Source organism: Chlorocebus sabaeus, chromosome 24, assembly GCF_047675955.1.
Source record: "Chlorocebus sabaeus isolate Y175 chromosome 24, mChlSab1.0.hap1, whole genome shotgun sequence".
Taxonomy (NCBI): Eukaryota; Metazoa; Chordata; class Mammalia; order Primates; family Cercopithecidae; genus Chlorocebus; species Chlorocebus sabaeus.
In genome coordinates this window covers 72,791,387-72,818,707 of record NC_132927.1, presented here as the reverse complement: position 1 = coordinate 72,818,707, position 27,321 = coordinate 72,791,387, and the positions used below count along the sequence as shown (strand labels likewise).

General features: G+C 44.9%; 1 protein-coding gene across 2 annotated transcripts in view; it reads right to left on the bottom strand.

Moving 5' to 3' along the window:
- Window positions 1–27,321, bottom strand: part of AK7 (adenylate kinase 7) — a 100,600-nt gene that overhangs the window by 6,147 nt on the left and 67,132 nt on the right. For both annotated transcript variants that reach the window (XM_007987770.3, XM_007987771.3), the window contains 5 exons: window positions 26,309–26,438; window positions 12,253–12,381; window positions 11,100–11,168; window positions 5,253–5,450; window positions 551–771 (listed from right to left, as the gene is read on the bottom strand). In XM_007987770.3, the coding sequence (XP_007985961.1) occupies window positions 551–771; window positions 5,253–5,450; window positions 11,100–11,168; window positions 12,253–12,381; window positions 26,309–26,438 (747 nt within the window). The remainder of the gene's footprint in view (window positions 1–550; window positions 772–5,252; window positions 5,451–11,099; window positions 11,169–12,252; window positions 12,382–26,308; window positions 26,439–27,321) is intronic.

Below are 27,321 nucleotides of genomic sequence, written 5' to 3'. Positions count from 1 at the left end.
AATTTGTATTACTAATACACCTGATAATGGCTAGTTTTTGTTGTTAATACTAAGCAAGCTGGGCACGGTGACTCACGCCTGTAATCCCAGCACTTTGGGAGGCAGAAGCAGGCGGATCACTTGAGATCAGGAGTTTCAGATCAGCCTAGCTGGTCAACATGGTGAAACCCCATTTCTACTAAAAACAGAAAAATGAGCTGGGCGTGATGGTGCACACCTGTAGTCCCAGCCCCTGGGGAGGCTGAGACAGGAGAATCACTTGAACCCGGGAGGCAGAGGTTGCAGTAAGCCAAGATCGCACCACTGCACTCCAGCCTGGGCGACACAGCCAGACCCTGTCTCAAACAAAAAGAAAAAGGAAAAAAACTTAGCAAAAGACCATGGATATCCTTTTTCAAATGTTACAAATGACAAAAAGCAAACGCAAATTTGTTTGGGGTATTTTCATGACATTTCCCTAAAGCAGGATGGGAAGTGGAACTGGCCTAAATGGCTTCAGGCACCGCACCCCTGCTCCGCACACACACAGACTCACACACACACCACTCACCCACTCCTCCCAGCGAGCTATCTTCTCTGCCATCTCCACGGCCTCCTGGTGCTCGCGTTCTGCTTCCTCAGCAGCCTCCCTGGCCAGCCGCTCCTCCGCAGCCTTCCGCTCCTCTTCTGCCTTTTCTTCGTCTGTTAAACCATAATTTCGAGGTTCCCCAATCTCTTTGATGAGCTGTTTGATAGCAAGTCTATTCTGAGCATCTTCAAGTTTTCCTACATCTTTAAATACCAGGAGAGAGATCAACACATACTTATATTCTAGGCCTGCCTGCAATTGGGAAAATTCTTTATTACTATAAACTTGTGATAGTCAATTATGTAAATTACCACATGGGGCTTTCTTTTCTAATTGCCAGCATAGTTCAGAATTTTTTCGCTCGTGGGCAAATATCAGACCAGAGTCTGAGAGTCGTGGGTAGGAAAATTTGGACTTGGGTCTATGAGTTCTAACGATGACTTGATTAGAGTGGTTGGATGGGGGAATGGATTGCCTGAAAAGTAATGAGCTCTCCATGCCTGGAAGTATTCAAGCAAAGACTGGGACACTTCTTTCAGAGGTTTCTACAGAAGGAAGTCCTGCACTTGTGGGAGGCCAAACAGGGTGACCTTTCTGAAAATCAATGATTCTGGGATATGTTTTCAATTCATAAAAAAATAACCATTTCAGTGAGTCTACTTGAATAGGGAAAAAAAATCCAGACTCCAGAATATCTGAAAAATGTTAGTATCAAGACCGAAGAGAAGAAAAAGAAAAATGGTGGGCCGGGCACGGTGGCTCACTTTGGGAGGCCGAGGTGGGTGGATCATAAGGTCAGGAGTTCTAGACCAGCCTGGCCAACACGGTGAAAACCCATCTCTACTAAAAATACAAAAATTAGCCGGGTGTGGTGGCGGGCTCCTGTAATCCCAGCTACTTAGGAGGCTGAGGCAGGAGAATCGCTTGAACCCGGGAGGTGGAGGTTGCAGTGAGCCAAGATCGTGCCACTATGCTCCAGCCTGGGCAACAGAGCAAGAATCCGCCTCAAAAAAAAAAAAAAGAAAAAAAAAGAAAAATGGTGTATTGATAAATACTGAGATCTCCACGGTCACTGAGGTGGTAAATTCTATACCACTCTCTTAGGGCTGCTTGGAAGGTGTCTGCAGAGAACAGTGTGCAGCAGACAAATTTTGGTACTAAGCCCCTTCAGACCTTCCTCTGGGCAACTGCTTACCCCACTCCCATTCATAGTCACTGCTGTGCCCACCCCACCCATGTTTGTTTTTTATTGTTTTGTTTTGTTTTTGTAGAGGCAGGGTCTCCCCATGTTGCCCAGGCTGATCTTGAACTCTTGAGCTCAAGCAGTCCTCCTGCCTCGGCCTCTCACAGTGCTGGGATTACAGGCACGAGCCACCACCCCTCCCATGTTTGTATGACCTTGACCTAGACCAGAAGCACCACCAGGTTCTAACATGGGAAGAGGGGAGGAGCAGAACCAATGCACTAGTTGGTGAACAGAAGCAAGCCCTTAAAAAAGCAAAAAACAGCTGGCCATGGTGGCTCACACCTGTAATCTCAGCACTTTGGGAGGCCCAGTAGGTTGAGGTCAGGAGTTCAAGACCAGCCTGGCCAACATGGAGAAACCCCATCTCTATGAAAAATACAAAAATTAGCCTGGCATAGTGGCGCACGCCTGTAGTTCCAGCTACTTGGGAGGCTTAGGCAGGAGGATCACTTGAACTCGGGAGGCAGAGGTTGCACTGAGTTGAGATTGAGCCACTGTACTCCAGCTTGGGTGACAGAGTGAGACTTTGTCTCAAAAAAATAAAAAAGAAAAAGTCATATCGAGTAGCTCCTCATTGCCTGACCTATGACATTTAAATGCATTTCTCACTGGGTGCGGTGGCTCATGCCTGTAATCCCAGCACTTTGTGTGGCCGAGGTGGGCAGATTGCTTGAGGCCAGGAGTTTGAGACCAGCCTGGCCAATGTGGTGTAACCTGTCTCTACCAAAAATACAAAAATTAGCTGGGCATGGCAGCGTACGCCTGTAATCCCAGCTACTTGGGAGGCTGAGGCAGGAGAATTGCTTGAACCCAGGAGGCGGAGGTTGCAGTGAGCTGAGATTGTGCCATTGCACTCCAGCCTTGGTGACAGAGGGAGACTCTATCTCAAAAAGAAAAAGTAAAATAATATAATATAATATAATATAATATAATATAATATAATATAATATAATATAAATGCATTTCTCCCTGATTACTCTGAGTAATTACAACCTTGATATCACTAACTGGACACCTTTGAGAAGGTACTCAGGAATGATTCCCCCTGGCAATATTCCACTCTTACCCCAGAGCCGGGCCACTGCTGATTAGACTGGGGTGGGGCACCTCAGCCCAAACTGTGACCAGCAGAGTTGCCCTTCAGGGAATGTGGGACTGGACAGAGTAAAGTCAGCTCTGGCCTGGCTCCCAGTGTAGCATCGTAACTCTGGGTATGGGGTGGCCTCAGCCTACCACACAGGCCACAGAGGGGGAGAGAACCCTGGCCCAAAGAGAGAGAGACGACAAAGAGACACAGAGAGAAGCAGAGTCCAGAGCTGATGAGAGGATGCGGTTCCCAGCATCTTTCCAGGGCCCCATTCCAGACCTTGCAGAGGCTGGGCTGCATCCCCTACCGTGAGATGCCCTCCCCGCCTCCCATCCTTAGGATGCATTTCTCCCCTGTGCTTTTATATTATCTCCCAGTTGTCAGCTGCAGATGAGGCCAAATGAGATGGGCACAGGATGAGACGGAACACAATGGCCACTCATTCATTCCTCCCTGTTACTTCTTTTTTTCTCAGCATTTTTCCCTGGGCTTTCCTGATCTTCCTGTAAACAGTTTTTTGGACCTAACTGAAAAGATGACAATCACTATTTTTCTGAAATATATTCTCCATTCTTTCCTAGTTCTCTAAATAATGTAAACTAATTTCCATATTAGGAGGTGCAGAACCCTTAGCTTTTACATATAAAGCATGTCCAACATGCAGAAACATGTCTAGATGAGAACAAAACCCAGTGACTGCTGAGGGTGCAGACAAGAAGGATTTGCAGATTTACAAATTGTTATTTTTATATTTCTTTTTTTTTTTTTTTTTGAGACGGAGTCTCACTCTGTGACCCAGGTTGGAGTGCAGTGGCATGATTTCAGTTCACTGCAACCTCTGCCTCCTGAGTTCAAACGATTCTCCTGCCTCAGCCTCCTGGGTAGCTGGGATTACAGGTGCGCACCACCACGCCCAGCTAATTTTTGTATTTTTCGTAGAGATGGGGTTTCACCATGTTGGCCATGCTGGTCTTGAACTCCTGACCTCAGGTGATCCACCCACCTTGGTCTTCCAACATGTAGGGATTACAGGCATGAGCCACCACACCCAGCCATTTTAAAATTTCATAATAGTATGTCATTTTATGCCTTAGAATTGGTAGGAATAACAAAATGACCACTTGTTGAACTCCTTCAACGTGCCAGGCACTTTGTGTCTCTCATCTCTACTGTTTATAACAATCCTGCAAGCCTGATTATTTTCCTATTTCACAGATGAGAAAACTGAGGCCCAGCCACGAATGGAATTAGCTCTCCTTCCTCGTGCTGACATTATCCCTTAGCACTAAGCCTCCCGATACTCCAGGGCCCAAATGCCGTCCCATTGGGCAGTTGGGGGTAGAGAGCAGCCCCTGGAGTCCCAAGGGTGGGCCTGGCCAGGAAGCTTCCACCAGGCAGAAGCTGGTTCTTTCTCACCAAGCCCAAAGGAGGAGTAAGTGTCAAGGTCCAGAAAACCAGAAAGGTAGGTCAGGGGTTCAACAAGCCCAGGGAAGTAGCAGCCGCTGTGAAAGCTAAGCGCTGGAGCCAGGAATGATAATGGTGGTGATGGGGCCGATGTGACACGGGATCACAAGTGCTTGCTGGTGCTAAGCTCAGCGCTGTGTTTACAGGAAACAAGAAGGAATGCAGTGGAGAGCTATTTGCTCTTCTGGGTAGCTACGGGGATGGGCTGGCCAGTCAGAAGGCCAGGAAAGGGTCTGGAAAAGCACCAGTGCCCAATAATCTAACAGGGACAGAACACTGCCCCCAAGGAACCTGGGGGAATGGCCAAGCAGCCAGCACCAAACACACATTTCTTTTTTAAAACATGAGTTTGTTGGCCAGGCATGGTGGCTCACACCTGTAATCCCAACACTTTGGGCGGCCGAGGTGGACGGATCATGAGGTCAGGTGTTTGAGAGCAGCCAGGCCAACATAGTGAAACCCCATCTCTACTAAAAATACAAAAATTAGTCAGGCATGGTGGTGCGTGCCTGTAGTCCCAGCTACTTGGGAGGCTGAGGCAGGAGAATCACTTGAACCTGGGAAGCAGAGGTTGCAGTAAGCCAAGATTGCACCACTGCACTCCAGCCTGGGCAACTGAGCAAGACTCCGTCTCAAAAACAAAGGATTTGTCATTTGACTTCATAATATACCCATAAATTCTCATACAATAATAACACCCTCCCACCACCAAATCCCCACATAGAATGACTCCCCAGGAGGAGTGCCCTGTGTATTCCATGGCTTCCTGTGCCCCAACCCACGGTTATGCTCCCCACCCTCCCCCAGCCCCACAGTTACAGCTAGACCTGCACCAAGCTTTACTGGGGGTCCTGGACATTCACATTATCCTTGAATTCATTTAATACCAATACGTATCGGGTGAATTTCAATTTCATCAAAATAGTTGAAGACAGTCTCATCTTCGATATTGATGTCCCGGTAGTTGCTCAGAGCCCGGAGGAATCGGTCTTGGCTATAGTGGGTCCCCGCCACGATCCTCTCGGGAAGGTTTATCACACGCTCCTTCAGAAACTCATCCGAAGCATCCAGTGCACAGACGAATTCTGGGGAGAAGGAGAGACTCCAGAGTTGGCACAGTACAGCGCAGCTAACTAGCAGGGTGCTGGAGAACGCATGGGCCCCTGGTAACCCAAGTGTCTGGTTACCCGCCAGGACCTCCTGTTGCCACAAATAGCCTGTCCAATTGGCTTTGCTGCCTCTCATGGAGGATAAATAGATGAAAATCACCCCATTTCCAGAGACTACCCTATGAGGCCCAATTGCTATTTTGTGCAATCTATTATTTTCCCTTTCTTCCTCCCTCCCTCTCTTCCTTCCTTCTTTCTTCCCTCCCTTCCCCCACCCTCCCTCTGTCCTTCCTTCCTTCCTCTCCTCCTCCCTTCGTAATAAAAGCAGCAGAAATCATAAGTAGCAAATCTCAGATAACCCTGTGATGTCAGCTTCCTAGTTAATTTTCAAATTGTCTCTTTTCTCTTTTTTAAAAAATATATACATATATATGCATATATGTATGTATATCTATCTTAGAGAGAGACAAGGTCTCACTATGTGCAGGCTGGTCTCAAATTCCTGCCTTAAGCAGTCCTCCCACTTTGGCCTCCTGGAGTGCTGGCAGGGATAGGCCACGGCTCCTGGCCTCACATTGCCTCCTGTCCAGCACAGTTATCACAGGCTTCCAAAGAGAACTATGGCTACAAGCAAAATGCTTTGATGGCCAGTTTGCCAAATTAATAAAAATGGGAACTCCCCTTGGAATTTTCATGGATCCAGCTCTTTCCTCAATGCCATTGACTATGAAACACGTTCAACATGATATGGTCAGCACTTACCAAATTCAACACACAGATCATGTTAATAATGACCATTTTACCCACCTGTGATTTTCTTTTAAACTGTAAAAGCAGCTGTTCCTTCAGCTTCTAGTACAAATTCAACGGATAATTGTTGAGTGAATGAGAGATTCAAGTGTGGATCAGTGAAATAAACTTTCCAAGGTGAGTTGTGATTCTTAGAGGTTCTCAACTACAGGACCAGTGTACACTGGTGCCCAGATCAGTGGCTGGGTGCATCACAAATACCTTGCTATCTATTAGAGCTCAACAGAACTTAGGAATGATTTGATTTTTATTCTAAAATTGTATTGGCTTGTAACATCATAATGCCATTCTCATTTACTTGTATTCTAATAAGCTTCCTCGAGTGGGTGAAAAGGGAAAGCATACTGGGGAAAGCCCACAGGAGGTGTGTCCCCGAGGCATGTGGACATATGTGAACATCATCTGCTGCAGATACTAACTGTGAAAGCAAAGGTTGAGACAGCCTGTGGAATAAGATCCTGTAAATTCATAATAGTTTGATACTACCTCCATTCTGCATACAAGAGGCATTTTCGCAAGTAAGTTGTTCTATCTTTTGCTCATCTTTTACCATTTGATTGTCATGATTTTCATGAGTGGCTGCCTTTTGAAAAGGAAGGTAGACATCTGAACCCCCAAATGCTGGTACAGTACTGAAATCAAAATGATGTCAACAGATTTGCTGAAAATTGAATCCATTTAAGCTCTGTGATGTCAGACATCTATATGAAAACTTACTTTCTTTTTTATTTTTTTCCCTAACATGATACTCATTTGTTAGAAAATGTGTGAATTATGTTAATAATCTGTGAATTTCAAAAATATATTCTACCTTTCTTCCAGGCTGATTGGGAGGTGTAAGATTCCAGTTAATCAAATAATGAGTAACATCCTTGGCTTTCCAATTTGCAAAGATTTTTAATATGATAAAATATACTTCTCACTAGATGATTTTTTTTAAGAAATGTTCATCCATTCTCTTTGTGACTCACAGAGAACTTCAAGATTCTGCAGTATCTCAAGACAGTTATTCACAACGTCTATTGTCCTCGCACTGGCTAACTGTGGATAGCAAGTAATAGATTTCTGCTTGGTGAGACTGTAGATAACAAGGAGGTCACTGTATTTGGCTATCTGGAATCACATGAAAAATCTATGGGTTTTTGTTTTGTTTTGTTTTGTTTTGTTTTTAGTCAAAGTCTCGCTCTTGTACCCCATGCTGGAGTGCAGTGGTGCGGTCTCGGCTCACTGCAACCTCCGTCTCCCGGGTTCAAGTGATTCTCCTGCCTCAGCCTCCCGAGTGATTATAGGCTGGGATTATAGGCATGCACCACCATGCCTGGCTAATTTTATATTTTTAGTAGAGACGGGGTTTCACCATGTCAGCCAGACTGGTCTTGATCTCCTGACCTCAGGTGATCTGCCTACCTCGGCCTCCCAAATTGCTGGGATTACAGGTGTAAACCACCATGCTGGGCCGAAAAATCTATGTTTTAACAAATTTCCAAATATTCATCAGGTAGGTACAACTTTAAACTTATGTCCTTCAACTAAGGTCTTGAAAGGATCAAACTGGACATAGGCTAACAGCAGTGGTAAAATGCAGTGGTTTCTCACTGGGAGAGAATACCATCTAGAACTGGATTATCATAGGTTGGAATGTGTTTCTTTTATTTTCTGTGTCTTATGCTTTGATTTCTTTTTTTTTTTTTTTTTCTAAGAGACAGGGTCTCACTCTGTCACCCAGGCTGAAGTGCAGTGGCATGATCAAGGCTTACCACAGCCTTGACCTCCTGGGCACAAGAGATCCTCCCACCTCAGCCTCCTGAGTAGCTGGGACCACAGGCACATGCCACCACACCTGGCTAATTAAAAATGTTTTTGTGTGTGTGGAGATGGGGGTCTTGCTATGTAGCCCATGCTGGTCTCCAACTCCTGGACTCAAGCAATCCTCCTGCCTTAGCCTCCCTGGGATTGCAGGCGGCGTAAGCCACACACCTGGCCTGTTTTGATATCTTGAGGGGGGCCTTACAGATCTGGGGAGAGACTGCTGCCCTTCCCAGGCCTAGCCAATACCTAAAGATAGTAACAACTTACTTGGGAATGCCCCTCCTATGCAAGCCACTCAGTCCGTTTATCTAATCTCACACAGCAAGCCAGTATTTCCCTTACCCTAAATCATCCCAGGACTAGGCCCCAGGCAACTAGAGACCACCTCTAAACTCAAACTAGCCAGTCCCGAATGGTTCACTGTGGCCTGTCTCGGCTTTCCCAAAGGAACCCCAACAACGGCTTTGATCTAGACCTTGCCCTTTGTTCTTGCTTCTGCCGCCTGACCAAACCTGGCATTCCCCATGTGCCCCCATCTCTAGGGAATCCTAAGCAGTAAATTATTTCAATGGCATTGACCTTTCCGTGTTACCATTCAGTTCCCTCCCTCAATTAAAATCCCACAGGTATTTCTTTTAGGGAACTAGAAAATAGGGACAATTTCTGGAAAGAGGGTAGTTTGCTAACAACAGATTAACGTTCCAAATAGATTACGTCTTAGACGTGTTTGCAGTGTGTCCAACAAAGACAGGACAGCCCAGTGGCCTACGTTTAAGAGTTCTTGGTCACTTGACCTCTGTGCTTCCATTTCCTTATCTTACAGGCAGGTTTCGTTAATTCTGTTTTGGAGGCAGTGGAGTGAGAAGACCTGAGTTTTAATTTAATCCCCCTACCATTTACTAGTGAGTGGACTTGCATACGTCTCTGGGCTTTAGCTTGTGGATTGGGTAAACGTGGGTGTAATTCCTGCCTTGCAGGATCGTGAAAAGGTTCAGTGAGTGCCCAGCACATGACAAATTGCACACGACAAATTGCCAGTTGAGCTGAAATGTATCCAGCTGCCCCAGTGAGGGTGTTATGATTTAGCACGGAGTTTGCAATGAGTGAATATTGCCTAGAAGTGATAAACATACATACACTGGACATACCTACCCAGAATCTAATAATCAACAATAAACTTTACTTTTTATTTTATTTTTTTAATTAATTTTTTTGAGACAGGTTCTTGCTCTGTTGCCGGCTGGAGTGCAGTGGTGCAATCAGGGCACCTGCAGCCTTGATTTCCCATGCTCAGGTGAGTCTCCCACCTCAGCCTTCCAAGTAGCTGGGACTACAGGTGCATGCCACCACCCCGGCTAATTTTTTTGATTTTTTTTTTTCTTTTTTTTAGTAGATATGAGGTCTCGCTATGTTGCCCAGGCTGGTCTCTGACTCCTGAGCTCAAGAGATCCTCCCACCTTGACCTTCCAAAGTGCTGGGATTACAGGCACTGTGTCTGGCCAATCAGCTTTAGTTTTTAACTTTTTCTGAGGCATTTGCCTAAATTAATGGGAAATCTGAGACAAACCATCCCTGTGGCATTTCATGCCTCTGCCATTGGCTTCAGAGCCTACAGGCAAACAATAAATATCCATCCCCAAGGATGACTGCTATCTGGTAGTCTCAGTGCTTCCAGAAGCTTCTCTGCAAACTGTGCTGGACCAAGAGAAGGTAACAGCCACAAGCTGCCTTCCTTGGGGACTGTATACCACTGAGCAGGCAGGCCCTTTTCAGTTACAGCCTTGTTCTAAGTTGCTGAAAATAGCTTTTCTTCTAGTGATCTTATGACCCAAAATGATTCCCTATGAATATACACCTCAAGCAAACTGACTGAAAACAACACTTGTTAACGTTTATAGGAAGGTCACAAGAAATGCCTGCTCAGTACTAAGTAAATCCTGTTGTGTACGATAAATTGCTTATGCCTTGCCTTCGAGACTACTTTGTGAAATCCTGTGTAAATATGTGATGGAATAAAACCGCTGTGGAGTTAAGAGTGAACTGAAAAGCTTGGGACCTGTGCAATCTCAAGTCAGAAGCTGAAGGTCTTGATGATGGCATGGTTAGCACCAAAACCAGGGCAGGGAAGGAGCCTACGTGACTCAGGAAGTCAAGCCATCAGTAGATTTGCTACCTTTTGCTTTGTTACAGGAGAGAGCAGTGGAAGACAATGTTCCCACAGGGATTTCTATTCATTTCAGCAATTTAATATTCCTCATGTTTATCCCTCGGTGCATTCTCTAGTTTGCAAGTTTATGCTTGAGAATATCTTTTAATTTTTTTCCTAAAAAAAAAAAATCCTACTTTATTAAACTCAAAAAGATTGTTTTGGCACAAAAGGGGTATCGGGGCTACTCTAGGCTCACTGCCTATGGTGTAGCCCTGCTCCTTAAGGGGTAGTTTAAAAAAAAAAGAGGCTGGGTGTGGTGGCTCACGCTTGTAATCCCAGCACTTTGGGAGGCTAAGGCGGGTGGATCATTTGAGGCTAGGAGTTTGAGATCGGCCTGGACAACATGGTGAAAACCCATCTCTACTAAAAATACAAAAATTAGCTGGACATGGTGGCAGGCACCTGTAGTCCCAGCTACTGGGAGAAAAAAAAGAAAGAAAAAAGAGACAGATATCAGACAGCATTCTTCTTTTTTTTTTTTGAAACGGAGTCCCTCTCTGTTGCCCAGGCTGGAGTGCTGTGGCGTGATCTCGGCTCACTGCAACCTCCGTCTCCTGAGTTCAAGTGATTCTCTTGCCTCAACCTCCCGAGTAGCTGGGACTACAGGCGCACACTACAACACCCAGCTAATTTTTGTATTTTTACAAAATTACTTTTACCTTATCAGTGAATCATCCTCCTCCTCTCCCTCCTCATCCTTCTCCCCCTTCTCCCCCTTCTCATCCTCCCCCTCTTCCTTCCCTCCTCCCCCCTCATTTTACATTCTTTTAAATGTGATCTTGGGAAAATAAACTTACCAGGTATAATTAATTTATCAAAGGGAAACATTCTGCCTCTGATTTCATCTTCCTCCTCCTCATCTTCCTCTAAGAAAACAAAATATTCCTCATTGTGTTTATTAATATATTATTACCATGGATCACAGCAAAAAAATCCAAATATCTTAAGTAGCAAGCACTAATGAAAACTAGCCATAAAGAGCACATGTATTTTTAGAAATAGTCTCACAAACTAAATGTACATTGATAGATGCATGGATAAAGAAAATGTGTATAGACATCCAACAGAATACTATTCAGCCTTTAAAAAGAAGGAAATGGCTGGGCACCATGGCTCACACCTGTAATCTCAACAATTTGGGAGGGCAAGGCAGTAGGATCACCTGAAGCCAGGAGTTCAGAGATCAGCCTAGCAACAGAGTGAAACCTCCAGAAAAATTTTAAATTAGTTGGGTGTGCTCATGTACGCCTGTAGTCCCAGCTACTCGGAGACCGAGGCAGGAAAAGCGCTTGAGCCCAGGAGGTCAAGGCTGCAGTCAACTGTGATCATATATATCACTCTGCTCCAGCCGCGGTGACGAATGGTCTGCTTTTTTTTTTTTAAAGGAAATTCTGCTTTGTGCAACAACAAGGATGAACCTTGAGGACATTATGCTAAGTGAAATCAGTGACAGAAAGACAAATACTGCATGATTCCACTTAAATGGGGAACTTGAGTAGTCAAATTCAAAGAATGAAAGGATGGGGTGGTGGCTGCCAGGGGCTGGGGAGGGGAAAAACAAAAGTTACTAATCAACAGGCATGAAGTTTTAATCCGGAAAGATGCATAAGCTCTAGAGATCTGCTGAACAACCCAGTGCCTATAGCCAATGATCATGTATTGCACACTTAAAAACCTGTTCCGAGGGCAGATCTCATGTTAAGTGTTTGTGCCACAATACAATACAATAAAATTTTTAAAAATTTGTAAAAGGCTATGCACCTTGAACCATCATCTGGGGGGGGGGGGAAATAGAAAAAAAAAAAGCTACCTAATGAAAGGTGAGCCAAGGCTCAAAAATAAATAGTCTCTCTAGTTTTCTGTTTACTTTAATTGAGTGACTATTTCTCTGAACAATAAAGTTGCAACTTACCTGAATATAAATACTCAAAATAGAACACTCAAACTTACGATTGAACAGGTCTTTTGCTTGATCATAGGTCTTTGGGAATCCATCCAAAATGTAACCTTGATTCCTGCAAGGCATTGATTTTAGCTTTTCTTTCATAAATCTAATTATATATTGATCGTCTAGTTGACCTGATAAAAAAGCATATATGTATATATTACTGTGGGGTCACATTCTGCATAAGAGTTGTTTTAAAGTTATCTCAAAAATTGTTGTGTAGTCAAAGGTACTATTGGAAATCCCTATTTTGTTTTGCTTTGCTTTTTTTTTTAAGAGACGGGTCTCACTCTGTCGCCCAGGCTGGAATGCAGGGGTGTGGTCATAGCTAACTGCAGCCTCAGCCTCCCAGGCTCTGCAATCCTCCCACCTCAGCCTACCAAGTAGCTGGGACTATAGGCGCTTGCCACCACACCCAGCTGATTTTTAAATGTTTTATAGAGAAAGGGTCTTGCGATGTTGCCCAGGCTAGTCTTGCACTCCTGGCCTCAAGCAGTCCTCCCACCTTGGCCTCCCAAAATGCTGGGATTACATTTTGGCCCTTAAAGTAAAAAATTTGTGATTTTGTATTTTGAACATGACATGAATTCTAATGCACAATAATGTAGGAGAACCCAGTGAACTCGTCTGCAAGAAAGAGCATGGGCGAGTGCTGATGTCTGCACTTTCAAAATGTTCTGTAATCCCAATTTTTGGTGAAATTGATTGAGAAGCAGCAACTGGAGCAATGCAGAGAGCTCCCCGCAACCCTCCACAGGGTTTCTGTTTTGATATTACACCTCTGTAACCTTACTATACAATAATAAATGCTTCTGCTGTGAGAATTGTGAGATAGCATTCATGGACGTTGCTAGCACACCATTTACTAAAAGAAGGTGCTGGATTTGACTAACAATCAAACTTGACCCGACCCTCAAAGGCACTTTTCTCTGTAACGCTTCAGAAAAGAACATGGCTTCCTTCTCCCTGTCTTTTCCAGTTGGCATTTCTGACCTCAGCCCCACTGGACAGTTCCCTCTCAAGCCCTGACACTGGGTTCCTGGCACTGCTTGGGGAGGATGAGGAGGGAGGAGTTTGTTCTAAAACCGGTACAGTGGTTTAACAACAACATGCTGCAACTCCACCACAATATTCATCTATCATTCCATCATAATTATCAAACAGCTACAATGTTCAAGACACAGCCCTATCCTTACCTTGCTTAATGTGTACATTATAGTAATGTAAGTTTGACAAGTTAGAGAACTTGATCTTCAAAGCTCTTGCCAGAGTTTGTACTACTCTTTTACCTTATCAGTGAGTCCTCCTCCTCCTCTTCCTCCTCATCCTTTTCCCCCTCCTCCTTCCCTCCTCCCCCCTCATTTTACATAATGTAAAATAAATAAGTTCAGGCTTCTTTTTATTACTCTATCAATGACAATAAACTGATCTAATTAAAACACCTTCCCCAGCGGTGGCTCACACCTATAATCTCAGCACTTTGGGTGGCCAAGGCGGGCGGATTACCTGAGGTTGGGAGTTCGAGACCAGCCTGACCAACATGGAGAAACCCCCATCTCTACTAAAAACACAAAATTAGTCGGGCGTGGTAGCACATGCCTGTAATCCCAGTTACTCGAGAGGCTGAGGCAGGAGAATCGCCTGAACCCGGGAGACGGAGGTTGCAGTGAGCCGAGATCGCACCATTGCACTCCAGCCTGGGCAGCAAGAGCGAAACTCTGTCTCAAAACAAAAAAACAAACAAAAAAAACACCTCTCCCTTCTTCTACCTTTCAGTGTCACACCACCCATTAGGCAGTAACACGTTCAGAAAATAACTGTGTCTTTCAGAAATTTAAATATTATGGCTAAGACAAAAAAAGATCTTAAGTAGTATTTAACATAATGAAATTCCTCCAAATGATTCTACATTACTTCCCAGTAAGGTTCACAGGGGTGCCAAGAAACGAAGCCAGGCCGGGCGCGGTGGCTCAAGCCTGTAATCTAAGCACTTTGGGAGGCCAAGACGGGCGGATCATGAGGTCAGGAGATCGAGACCATCCTGGCTAACCCGGTGAAACCCGTCTCTACTAAAAAATACAAAAAACTAGCCAGGCGAGGTGGTGGGCACCTGTAGTCCCAGCTACTCGGGAGGCTGAGGCAGGAGAATGGCGTAAACCCAAAAGGCGGAGCTTGCAGTGAGCTGAAATCCGGCCACTGCACTCCAGCCTGGGTGGCAGAGCGAGACTCCATCTCAAAAAAAAAAAAAAAAAATGAAGCCAAATAAAAACGTGTCAAGGGATTCACTAATATTCTAAGTCTGATTTTATTTAAGTTGTCTATTTTCTTTCTTGTTTGTTTGAGACAGAGTCTCACTCCGTTTCCCAGGCTGGAGTGCAGTGGTGCAATCTTGGCTCACTGCAACCTCTGCCTCCTGGGTTCAAGAGATTCTCATGCCTCAGCCTCCTGAGTAGCTGGGATTACAGGTGTGCATTGCCACACCTGGCTAATTTTATTTGTATTTTTTAGTAGAGACAGGGTTTTGCCATGCTGGTCAGGCTGGTTTCAAACTCCTGACCTCAGGTGATCCACCCGCCTCACCCTCCCAAAGTGCTGGGATTACAGGAATGAGTAACCACACCCGGCCTAAGCAGTCTATTTTCATTTTTCAATGGCTTTGTTATTAAATTAAAGGCACTTAATCTAGAAATCTAGCTGCAATTCCCTTCAATGCCTCCCTCCGTTTATTTCAGGCCCTGAGTTTAGCCATTCATTTCTGCTTGATTCGGAACGAAAGTGCTCAGTAATTAAGAAGGGACCTTCAGCAGCATTTTTTGGTAATTATGGGATGCTTAAGAGGCATGACCCAGTACACAAAGGACCCAGCCCAAGTGCCTTTCTCTTGAGAAATGTGATCTCTTAGAGATAATCCGATGACCTTTGGCCAGGTTCAGCTCTATGGCCGGCAACTGCGCTGTTTGAAAATGAATGAGCACAGCCCTCCTACATAGCTTTTAAAAACGTCATCCTTTTTCTAAAAAAACATTTGGCCGGGCGTGGTGGCTCACGCCTGTAATTCCAGCACTTTGGGAGGCCGACGCGGGCGGATCACGAGGTCAGGAGATCAAGACCATCCTGGCTAACATGGTAAAATCCTGTCTCTACTAAAAAATACAAAAAAATTAGCCGGGCGTGGTGGCGGGCACCTGTAGTCCCAGCTACTCGGGAGGCTGAGGCAGGAGAATGGCGTGAACCCAGGAGGCGGAGCTTGTAGTGAGCAGAGATCGTGCCACTGCACTCCAGCCTGGGCGACAGAGCGAGACTCTGTCTCAAAAAAAAAAAAAAAATTTAAATGTATCTTTCAAATACCAGTAATATTCAAAATGTTCATATTAACACATATTCATAATTACTAAAACATGTTTAAAAATAGAGAGCTGCTCCCCTGAGCAATGGTGGGAATGTGAGGGAATGCATTTGGGATTACAGCTTGGCTTCTGTTCCCTCATTCCCAGGAAACTGTACTGTCATAACTGATGATGACCAAACAGCAAGCGGTGATTTCAGAAAGGAAAGAGTCCAACAGCTATGTATTTGTAGGAAATCTGCCTCATGGGAGAGATCACCCTTTCTTTTTTTATTTTTATTTTTTGAGACAGGGTCTTACTCCTGTCACTCAGGCTGGAGTGCAATGTCGGGATCTTGGCTCACTGCAGCCTCAACCTCCCGGGCTCAGGTAATCCTGGTGCCTCCCGCACCACCATGCCCAGCTAATGTTTGTGTTTTTTTTTGTTTTTTTTTTTTTTTTGTAGAGACAGGGTCTTGCTATGCTGCCCAGGCTGGTCTCAAACTCCTGGGCTCAGGCAATTTTCCTGCCTCAGCCTCAGCCTCTCAAAGTGCTGGGATTACCGGCGTGAGCCACCGTATGTGACTTTCCTTTTTCTTTGTAGAAGCAGAAGCAGAAGTGTTCCACTTGGGTCCCAGTTTGAGCTTGGTAAATAAATGTACCTCAGAACTAGAATTATCCATACAGCTCTTCTTAAAGGTAATTAGAAATGAAACAAAATGAGTGGCTTTTTACTCAGTTCACCAGGCAATGGGTAAAACTCCATTTTTTGCTGAGATACAAAAGTGTAAAAATCTACATCTCATCCAGGCAGTTTGATATTTGGATAAATTTGTCTAAATCAGGTAATGTATCTGTAAGCAGCTCAGGGAAGAAATACCTTAAGAAGAAGCGGCCAGCAGGGTGGCTCACGCCTGTGATCCTAGCACTTTGGGAGGCCGAGGCGGGTGGATTATCTAAGCTCAGGAGTTCGAAACCAGCCTGGTCAACACGGTGAAACCCCATTTCTACTAAAAATACAAAAAAATTAGCCGGGTGTGGTGATGTGCATCTGTAGTCCCAGCTACTCGGGAGGCTGAAGCAGGAGAATTGCTTGAACCTGGGAAGCGGGGTTTGCAGTGAGCTGAGATCGCACCATTGCACTCCAGCCTGGGTGACAAAGTGAGACTCCATCTCCAGAAAAAAAAGAAGCAGCAAAAGATGGCTCTTGGAAGAAATTTTGGAATCTTCAATTTGATCTAATATGGATACATTAATATTCCCAAATCTTTCATATTGCACTAATTTATTAAAAGAACTGTGTATTGGAGTTTGCAATTTAAAACTAACTGAGGCATGATGGACTTGTTTAAAATATTTTACTTGATTATACATATACACTTTCCAAAATTCTTATGTAATCTCTAGTGAACTTTTAACTGGTCAAAACTTGTGTTCATGTGAACCTTTTTTTTTTTTTTTACATATTCATCTACACTTACAGATTTCCTCAGTAATATTTTGAGTTGTTGGTTATTTGCTTTCAGTTGCATTTTTTATTGTACATGCAGAATGTCCATTCCTGCCCGTGACTTTAGGTTCATTATAGGTTTATTTGGGCAGTATTAGAAAAAAAAATACTGTAAATCAAGAGATACTCTCCAGCATTTTAATAAGGCCAAAACAAAGTTGGTGATCTAAAGGCTTATTAATGGTATGGAGTTTCTACATGACGTTAGTGAAAAATGAGGTTTGTTTTCTATTAGGAAAATGGGCAGCTCTCTCCGGCTGTGTATTTTTCATGTTAATCCCAACAGTTCACCAAATAGCTAGTCATGAAGTATGTAGGCAGCTAATATCCCTCCAGGAACAGGCCAGGTGCTCACACCTGTAATCTCAGCACTTTGGGAGGGTGAGGCAGGAAGATGGCTTGAGCTCAGGAGTTCGAGACCAGCCTAGGCAACATAGGGAGATCTCATCTCTATTAGGTGGCGGGCGCCTGTAGTCCCAGCTACTCGGGAGGCTGAGGCAGGAGAATGGCGTGAACCCGGGAGGCGGAGCTTGCAGTGAGCAGAGATCCGGCCACTGCACTCCAGCCTGGGCGACAGAGCGAGACTCCGTCTCAAAAAAAAAAAAAATAAATAAATAAAAAAAATAAATAAAAATAAAAAACAAGGCCAGGTGTGGTGTCTTATGCCTGTAATCCCAGCACTTTGGGAGGCCAAGGCGGGTGGATCACGAGGTCAGGAGATCGAGACCATCCTGGCTAACACAGTGAAACCCTGTCTCTACTAAAAAATACAAAAAAAATTAGCCAGGCGTGGTGGCGGGCTCCTGTAATCCCAGCTACTCGGGAAGCTGAGGCAGGAGAATGACGTGAACCTGGGAGGCGGAGCTTGCAGTGAGCCAAGATTGTGCCACTGCACTCCAGCCTGGGTGACAAAGAGAAGACTCCGTCTCAAATAAAATAAAATAAATAATAAAAATAAAAATAGAAAACATTAGCCAGGCATGGTGGCTACTTGGGAGGCTGAGGTGGGCGGATTGTTTGAGTCCAGGAAATAGGGTCTGCAGTGAGCTACGATTGCACCACTGCACTCCAGCCTGGGTGACAGAGCAAAATCCTAACCTCTCCTGCCAAAAAAAAAATTCCTCCAAGTATCATTCCTTCCTATGTTGTGTGTGTGTGTGTGTGTGTGTGTGTGTGTGTATATATATATATTTTTTTTTTTTTTTTGAGGTGGAGTCTTGCTCTGTAGTCCAGGCTAGAGTGCAGTGGTGTGATCTCTGCTCACTGCAACCTCTGCCTCCCGGGTTCAACCAATTCTCCTGCCTCAGCCTCCTGAGTAGTTGGGATTACAGGCACCTGCCACCGCACCTGGCCAATTTTTGTATTTTTAATAGAGACAGGGTTTCACCATTTTGACCAGGTTGGTCTCTAACTCCTCACCTTGTGATCTGCCTGCCTCGGCCTCCCAAAGTGCTGGGATTACAGTCATGAGCCACTGTGCCCGGCGTCTTTGGTTTCTTTTACTCACCTACTTGAATACTTGGGTAAACCATTCACCAGTTTAATCCTTTTATTTTAATCCTTTTACATAAAATAATCTGAACTCTGACAAGTTTCATGAAAGCTTTTTGGCATTAATCTACTTTTAGTGTATTGATAAAAAACAAAAACATGATTTCCTTTACTTTGACAAAGTAATGTAATTTTTACCTTATTTGTATGGAATTCCAGAATTAATGTGGACATTGATTTATATGATGTTTGTATTTTTGGTTTTTTTTTTTTTTTTTAGACTGAGTCGTCGCTCTGTTGCCCAGGTTGAAGTGCACTGGTGTGATCTCGGCTCACTGCAAGCTCCGCCTCCCAGGTTCTGGCCATTCTCCTGCCTCAGCCTCCTGAGTAGCTGGGACTACAGGCATCCACCACCATGCCTGGCTAATTTTTTTGTACTTTTAAGTAGAGACGGGGTTTCGCCGTTTTAGCCAGGATAGTCTCAATCTCCTGACATCGTGATCCGCCCGCCTCGGCCTCCCAAAGTGCTGGGATTACAGGTGTGAGCCACTGCGCCCGGCCTTATTTTTAGGTCTTTAATACAGTGTTTCTGCCTCTCATTTGTAACTACATGCATTATTCTTTTTTTTTTTTTTTGAGACGGAGTCTCGCTCTGTCGCCCAGGCTGGAGTGCAGTGGCCTATCTCAGCTCACTGCAAGCTCCGCCTCCCGGGTTCACGCCATTCTCCTGCCTCAGCCTCCCGAGTAGCTGGGACTACAGGCGCCCGCCACCTCGCCCGGCTAGTTTTTTGTATTTTTTAGTAGAGACGGGGTTTCACCATGTTAGCCAGGATGGTCTCGATCTCCTGACCTCGTGATCCGCCCGTCTCGGCCTCCCAAAGTGCTAGGATTACAGGCTTGAGCCACCGCGCCCGGCCTACATGCATTATTCTTGAAAGTAAGTAAACTCACTGAATTGTTGTGTAATAGTTGTTTAATTATTGCCTGTACAAATGTATATTAAGGTAAAATAAAACTGACAAAATATTTCTAGGGTACAGTTGGATCCCTACTAAGTGGCTTGTCAAGCTAGATACATCCTTAGTGGGTCTGGAGACTTGGTCATGAATATCCTTTGTCCTAACCAGAGTGACTCCATCTTGAATAAAGGCCAGATAAAGCCAAACCTGCTGGGTAACATTCCCAGGGGGTTGAGCACTTCTGGTCACAAGATGTTTATGGTTGAGGGACCGAGTTAATGATGCTAACTAACTAAAGACCCGGAACTTAAGGAAATGTCCTGATATTTCGAGAACAAAAAGCATTCTTAGTTTAAGAACAGGTTTTGCTTTAAATAGTACACTTGTAAATTCTCGCTGAAATCAATAGTAACATAGCATACTTATGTTCTTAAGTAACATAAGAAACAATACTAATAACCTATCACAAGTTGATCATAAGCCTTTATAAAAAAAGTACACTATTCTCTCATTCTCTCCTTTTTTTTTTTTTTTTTTTTTTTTGGAGACAGGGTCTTGCTCTGTTACCCAGGCTGGAGTGCAGTGGTGCAATCTTGGCCACACTACAGCCTCGACCTCCCAGGCTCAAGGGCTAAAGCCATCGTCCTGTGTCCGCGCACAGGTAGCTGGAACTATAGGCACGCACCACCATGCCTGGCTGTTTTTTTGTATTTTTTGTAGAGGTGGGGTCCTGCTATGTTGCCCAGGCTGGCCTGGAATTTCTTGCCTCAAGGGATCCTCCCACCTTGGCCTTCCAAAGTGCTGGTGTGAGCCACTGCACCTGGCCAAGTACACTGTTCTTAACAACCTGTACAATCAAGCGCTGTTTATAGTATGGCCTTCCCCCTCACGCTTTCTGAAGACACCCTACTCTGTGACAGAGTAGCTTTCAATAAGCTCTCTCTTCTCACTATGGGGTGTTCCTTCTCTTATTTTCTGAGGACACCCTACTCTGTAATAGGGTAGTCTCTAATAAACTATCTTCACTTCACTATACTCTGCAGTTCACTCTCAATTTTTTCCAGCGTGAGATCTAAGAACCTGCTCCTGGAATCTAGGATGAGACCCCCTTTCTGGTAACATTGCGCCAGGATCGAATTCTCAGTGACTGTAATGTAGCCACGTCCAGGCTTCCATGGACACAGACCGTTCGGTGGTGATTCCCACCCTTCCCTGTTATTGGTGATACTGTACTCTGTGTAAGTTTTTAGAGTTTACAGTGCAATTTCATTCATGTTCCCTTGGTTATCATTATGTTATCCTCAGTTAATCCTCCAAGCTGGTGGATTTATTCTGTCTTCTCCTCTCCTCTTTTTTTTTTTTTTTTTTTTTTTTGAGACAGAGTCTCGCTTTGTCGCCCAGGCTGGAGTGCAGTGGCACGATCTCAGCTCACTGCAAGCTCCACCTCCCAGGTTCACACCATTCTCCTGCCTCAGCCTCCTGAGTACCTGGGACTACAGGCACCCACCACCACGCCCGGCTAATTTTTTTGTATTTTTAGCAGAGATGGGGTTCCACTGTGTTAGCCAGGATGGTCTCGATCTCCTGACCTCGTGATCCGCCTGCCTCGGCCTCCCAAAGTGCTGGGATTACAGGCGTGAGCCACTGTGCCCGGCTCCTCTCCCTTATTATTATTATTTTCTTTAACACAGGATGAAACAGGTTCAGAGAGAGGCAGTGACTGGTCTGAAGTCAGGAACTAAGCAAGTGGTCAAGCCATGCTCTGTGACTTCCAAGTGCATTCTTCATCTTCTTGTTTAATAAAGTCTTGTGGAAGATAGTATGTGAAACAGTGAGTCTCAACAGCAGAAAAGAACGCAATGTTAATTCATGAGTCATGGTTCTGATTAGACTTCCACTGCCAAAGTTAACTGTTTTTTGTTTGTTTGTTTGTTTGTTTGTTTGTTTTTTGAGGCCGAGTCTCACCCTGTTGCTCAGGCTGGATTGCAGTGGCACAATCTCAGCCCACTGCAACCTCTGCCTCTAGGGTTCAACTTGCCTCAGCCTTTCGAGTAGCTGGGATTACAAGTGTCCACCACCACACCCAGCTAATTTTTTGTATCTTTAGTAGAGACGGGTTTCACCATGTTGGCCAGGCTGGTCTCGAACTCCTGACCTTGTGATCCGCCCTCCTTGGCCTCCCAAAGTACTAGGATTATAGGCGTGAGCCACCATGCCCGGCCAACGTTAACTGTTTTAAGAAACTTTGCCTTGATTACAGTAATATGCGTTTTGTTTTTAAAAAAATTAGATAGCTGCAAGCTAAGATTTTACAATGACCCATATACAGTAGAGACATCAAGTTGGTACATTTACAGACTTTTCTTCCCCTTTTTATTTTCAAACTCAGAGAAAAGTTGAAAGACTAGTCCAGTGATCACCAGGAATCCTACCAACTAGATCCAGTAATTTCACAATGCTTTTGAAATATGTAAAGTGGACACAACATCTGTAATTAGCACACTCTATAGTGTAACAAAGCCCTTATTTTGCTGCACCGTCGGGGGCCGATAGGAGTGGAGTTGGGACATGGAGGGGCCTCACTGTGGGACTGGGAAACTCATTTTGCTAGAATCATTGGAATCATGTGATAACAAATGCAGCCATGTGAGGGAAAAGTGAGCTGACCTCAGTGCCATGGGTTCAAAGGTCTTGTTTTGTTCAAACATAGGCAAGGTCTATGTTTTCGTCTCAGGTAAATATGGATCGGAGGGATTTTTGGACACACCTGAGAAAGTGAAAAGGAACTGAATGATTCCAATCATGTAGGAAGTGGGGGAGCGGAGAGTCACATGTGGGAGAGCAGCTTCGAAGGATGCTGGCTGTTCTAAAGACTTATCTTCCCCACACGACTACTTCCTCTGCCCCCTCCCAGGGCCCCTCTTACATCTCTCTTGACAGAGGCTGCTGAACCTGTTTGGCCTCTCACATCTGGGAGAAGAACAGAGTGCGAGGACAGGCCCTTCAGGAGCCTGGGGGCCTCAGTGAGTGTTCTCAGCTAGGCACTGTCTCTGCTGTAATTCTTGTTCCATATGGTCACCTCCCCAAGCATGAAAAGAGCTCAGTTGGTACTTAACTGTTAGGTTAAGCCTTGGATAAGAGTTTTGGGCCCTTGCAAAGGCCAATTATATAGGCCTCTGTCAATAAATAATGTTCAGCCAAGCACAGTGGCTCACACCTGTAATCCCAGCACTTTGGGAGGCCAAGGTGGGCAGATCACTTGAGGCCAGGAGTTCAAGACCAGCTTGGCCAACATGGCGAAACCCCATCTCAACCAAAAATACAAAAAGTTAGCTGGGTGTGGTGGTCCGTGCCTGTAATCCCAGCTACTCCGGAGGCTGAGAATTGCTTGAAGCCAGGAGGCAGAGGTTACGGTGAGCCGAGATCACACCGCTGCACTCCAGCCTGGGTGACAGAGTGAGACTCATTCTCAAAAATAAATAAATAAGTAGATAAATAAATAAAGTTCAATGTTTGCTGAGTCCTGTTAGCCTGATTATTAGACATTCTTGTCTCTCCTTAGGGGGTGGCATACTTCCTTGCTCCTGGCGCCCCGTTTCTAGCCTTACACCCCAGCTGTAAGCTTTACTTACACTTGGCCATGTACACTGTGGCTTCCTAAAACTCCCAGCCTCACACCCCTCAATGTGGCCTTGACAGATTTCCATCCACAGATGTCCTCACAATGGAATGTCTTGTTTTTTTCCACCTCATCCAAAAGGTGAGCATCAGAACTCTGCTAGACTCTTTTTTGTAGGCATGGGGGGTCTTGCTATGTCACCCAGGCGGACCTCAAACAGTCTTCCCACTTTGACCTCTCAAAGTACTGGGAATACAGCATGAGCCCCCGTGCCCAACTCCACTCTTTTAGACTCTCCAAAACCAAAATAGTGATCCCCAAATGCCTTATGGGAAGGCACAGGCACCGTTACACCCCCAAGCATTCATCTGTGCACTCCTTTCCCCGCTGGGAAATCTCTCTGGAATTCCAGATGCCATTTCCTTCTGGTGCAGCTCACAAGGAAGCAGAAACCAAGACTCAGATGATGGGCTGCTTTCAGCGGACACTTGGTGTTGGCACACAAAACCACCTCTCCATCCCAGAAAACTAGGTTGATCTGGTAGAGGGGAGGAGGAGAGAAGTTCAGGGCTAACCTGGCCTTCAGGGAAAGGGTCGGGGGACTAGAGACCTCGATGGAAGATGGCAGTGACAAACATAAGGAACCAGGACCAGGGACCAGAGCAAACCCTCCTCAAGCTGGCCAATGGCAAATAGCCCCCGGACAGTCGCGGGTTCCCTGAGTGGAGCGTGGGTGACGTGGACACCTGGTAGGTAACAGGATGAAGTTAGGAGAGGGAAACTAGGTCTCCAACCCAGGTGGAGGTGAGTAACTGGGAAGAGGGCAACCTCTGGGACAAAGGGGTGGAGTACCAGAAGACCAGTGACGGCCATGGAGGCAGTCAAGAGCCATGCCCCAGCGGTGCAGTGAGCAGTTCTCAGTGGGAGAATCTCAAGAGCCCCTGAGAGATGACGAAGGAGCAGTGAGCATGCCGTCTGTCATCCAATGCCAACTTACATCTGAGATGGCCACATCCGTCTCTGTCCTTCTCCCCTGTCCTTGATCCCTGGAGGATCAGAAATGGCCACCAGCAAGAAGGGAGGAGGAAGGAAGAGGAGAGAATATAAAGGTGATTGAGAAGTCGGCAAGAGGAGAAACTGCATTAGATGAGTCTGAAGGCGATACTACAATAACCAGATGATGGAGGATCTCAACTGTCCAAGTGTAAAAATGAAGAAATGGCTTTACTTTTCTAATAACAGCTACTGACTGCTTTCCTGCAGGTAGCAAGATCCCTTAGAGACCTCTCAGCTCAAAACCCAGTTTGTAATTATTTGATTGGAACAGACTTCCTAAAGCATGAATAAACAAAGGGGCTACTCACTATCTAAGAGTTGCAGTGGAACCAGCCTGAAATTCTATCCAAGGGAAAGAGCGAATCCAGTCTGAGTTTAAAGCAACACCTTACTGTGATTACTTTGTTCAACAAACTGGTTACAATTAATTACTAAGCAAGTAAGAATAATTTTCCATTTATTTATACATCTTCCTGTATTACTTATTGGCCCATTTCATTAATCAATTTTTTTCTTTCCTTTCTTTCTTTTTTTTTTTTTTTTTTGAGAGGGAGTCTCACTCTGCTGCCCAGGCTAGAGTGCGGTAGCGCGATCTCGGCTCACTGCAACCTCTGCCACCCAGGTTCAAGCGATTCTCCTGCCTCAGCCTTCCAAGTAGCTAGGATTACAGGTGCCTAACACCGTGCCTGGCTAATTTTTGTAGTTTTAGTAGAGATGGGTTTCATCATCTTGGCCAGGCTGATTTTGAACTCCTAACCTCGTGAGCCACCACGCCTGGCCTCATCCATTTTTTTTCTATTAAGGATTTCATAACTCTCTTATCAATTTGCCTGAACCTTTTCTATATTAAGGATATTAATTTATCATATCAGTGGCAATATTTTTTCTTGGTTTGTCCAATTTATGAACACGTGTGACTTTTTTTTTCTTCTTTTTTTTTTTGAGATGGAGTCTTGCTCTGTCACCCAGGCTGGAGTGCCATGGCACAATCTCGGCTCACTGCAGCCTCCACCTCCCGGGTTCAAGTGATTCTCCTGCCTCACCCTCCCGAGTAGCTAGGATTACAGGCACGTGCCACCACGCCAGGCTAATTTCTGTATTTTTAGTAGAGGCGGGTTTTCACCATGTTGGCCAGGCTGGTCTCAAACTCCTGACCTCAGGTGATCCACCCACCTTGGCTTCCCAAAGTGTGGGGATTATGGGCGTGAGCCACCTCACCCAGCCGATTTTTTTTTTCTTTTTAATTTAGGAAGTTCTTCCCCATCCTACCAACAGATCATCACCAAAATGTTAACAATGAGATTATGAAGGAATTTTTTTTTGTTATAATTTCTGTACTTTATTTTTTCTTTTTCTTTTCTCTTTTTTTGTTGAGACAGGATCTTACTCTGTCACCTAGGCTGGAGTGCAAGGGCACGATCATGGCTTACTACAGCTTCAACCTCCTGGGCGCAAGTGATCCTCCTGCCTCAACCTCCCAATACCTGGGACTACGGGCACATGCCACCGTGCCCAGCTAATTTTTTTTTTTTGAGACAGAGTTTCACTCTTGCTACCCAGGCTGGAGTGCAATGGCATGAACTTGGCTCACTGCAACCTCTGCCTCCCAGGTTCAAGCGATTGTCCTGCCTCAGTCTCCTGAGTAGCTGGGACTACAGGTGTGCAGCACCATACCTGGCTAATTTTTTGTATTTTTAGTAGAGATGGGGTTTCACCATGTTGGCTAGGCTGGTCTCAGACTCATGACCTCAGGTGATCCACCTGCCTCAGCCTCCCAAAGTGCTGGAATTACAGGCATGAGCCACTGCGCCTGGCCTTGCCTAGCTAATTTTTTTTTTTTTTTTTTTTTTTTTTTTTGTAGAGATGGGGTTTCACCATGCTGCTCAGGCTGGTCTCAAACTCCTGGCCTTAAGTGAGCCTCCCACCTCAGACTCCCAAAGTGCTGAGATTACAGGCATAAGCCATGCCGCCTGTACTTCACTCTTAATAGTAAACAGTCTTTTATTTCTCTTTCTTTTTATAAATAGTCTTTTATAACCAGATTTTTAAAAATAGCCACTCTTCACAAGAGCGGCGCGGCTCTCTGCTGGGTGTGCATTACCTGTGTTCTGCTCCATGCTCTCCTTGATGCCATCTAGGAGCTCCTGTGCATCTTCCACATCCTCCTCCTCCTCCTCCTCTTCGACTTCTTCTTCTCCTTCCCCTATATCCTTAGGGGCAACAATCGTCTCCTGCATACCACAGGGATATTCACATTGGATGATGCCCCACATTGATTGGCTACTCACAAATCAGCTGGCAGGTGATCCTGGAAAAACCTTGGGACCCAAATAGGACATGTACCCTATGACAGCTGTCATGCAAAATTTTGCAGGATGCACATATCCACAAAGACACATGAGATCCTTGAGGTTTTTCTTAACAGCATATTTAAGAGATTAGTATATTGTACTAATGCCGGAACTGCTTGAGTCAACATTTTTCTAATGTGTTATTCTAAGGTATTGGGTTGTATCTTCCTTGAAGGAACCACATGTTGTAGAAATCAAGACTTTTAATAATCATTTATGAAAACTACCTCAGTATCAGCCATTTTCAATAAAATGATAAAAAGCAGTTTATAAAGTTTGATAATACCCTGAGAAACATACAACACGACTAAAACACCTAAAAGTGTTCCAGGCAACAGAGAGAACACAAGCTACACTTTGAACCGCAGCTGGAGGCAGACTACATTTCAAGGGCAACCCATGGAAGCTGCTTCCATCTCAGAGGAAAGCCCTGTAGAGTTCTGTGTTTTCATAACTCGGGGCAACAACAAAATTCAATGAAAATAACATCTCCTGTTTACTGACATATAAAATCAGTTGCTTGTTTATTATAAAACTAAAAAAAGCATTTCTAAAATGTTAAAATTCCCAATAAAGTAGTTAAAAGCCATTTCAGGCTGGGCATGGTGGCTCACACTTGTAATCCCAGCACTTTGGAAGGTCAAGGCAGGCGGATCACCTGAGTTCAGGAGTGTTCTAGACCAGCCTGGCCAACATGGTGAAACCCCGTCTCTACTAAAAATACAAAAATTAGTCAGGCATGGTGGCACGTGCCTATAATCCC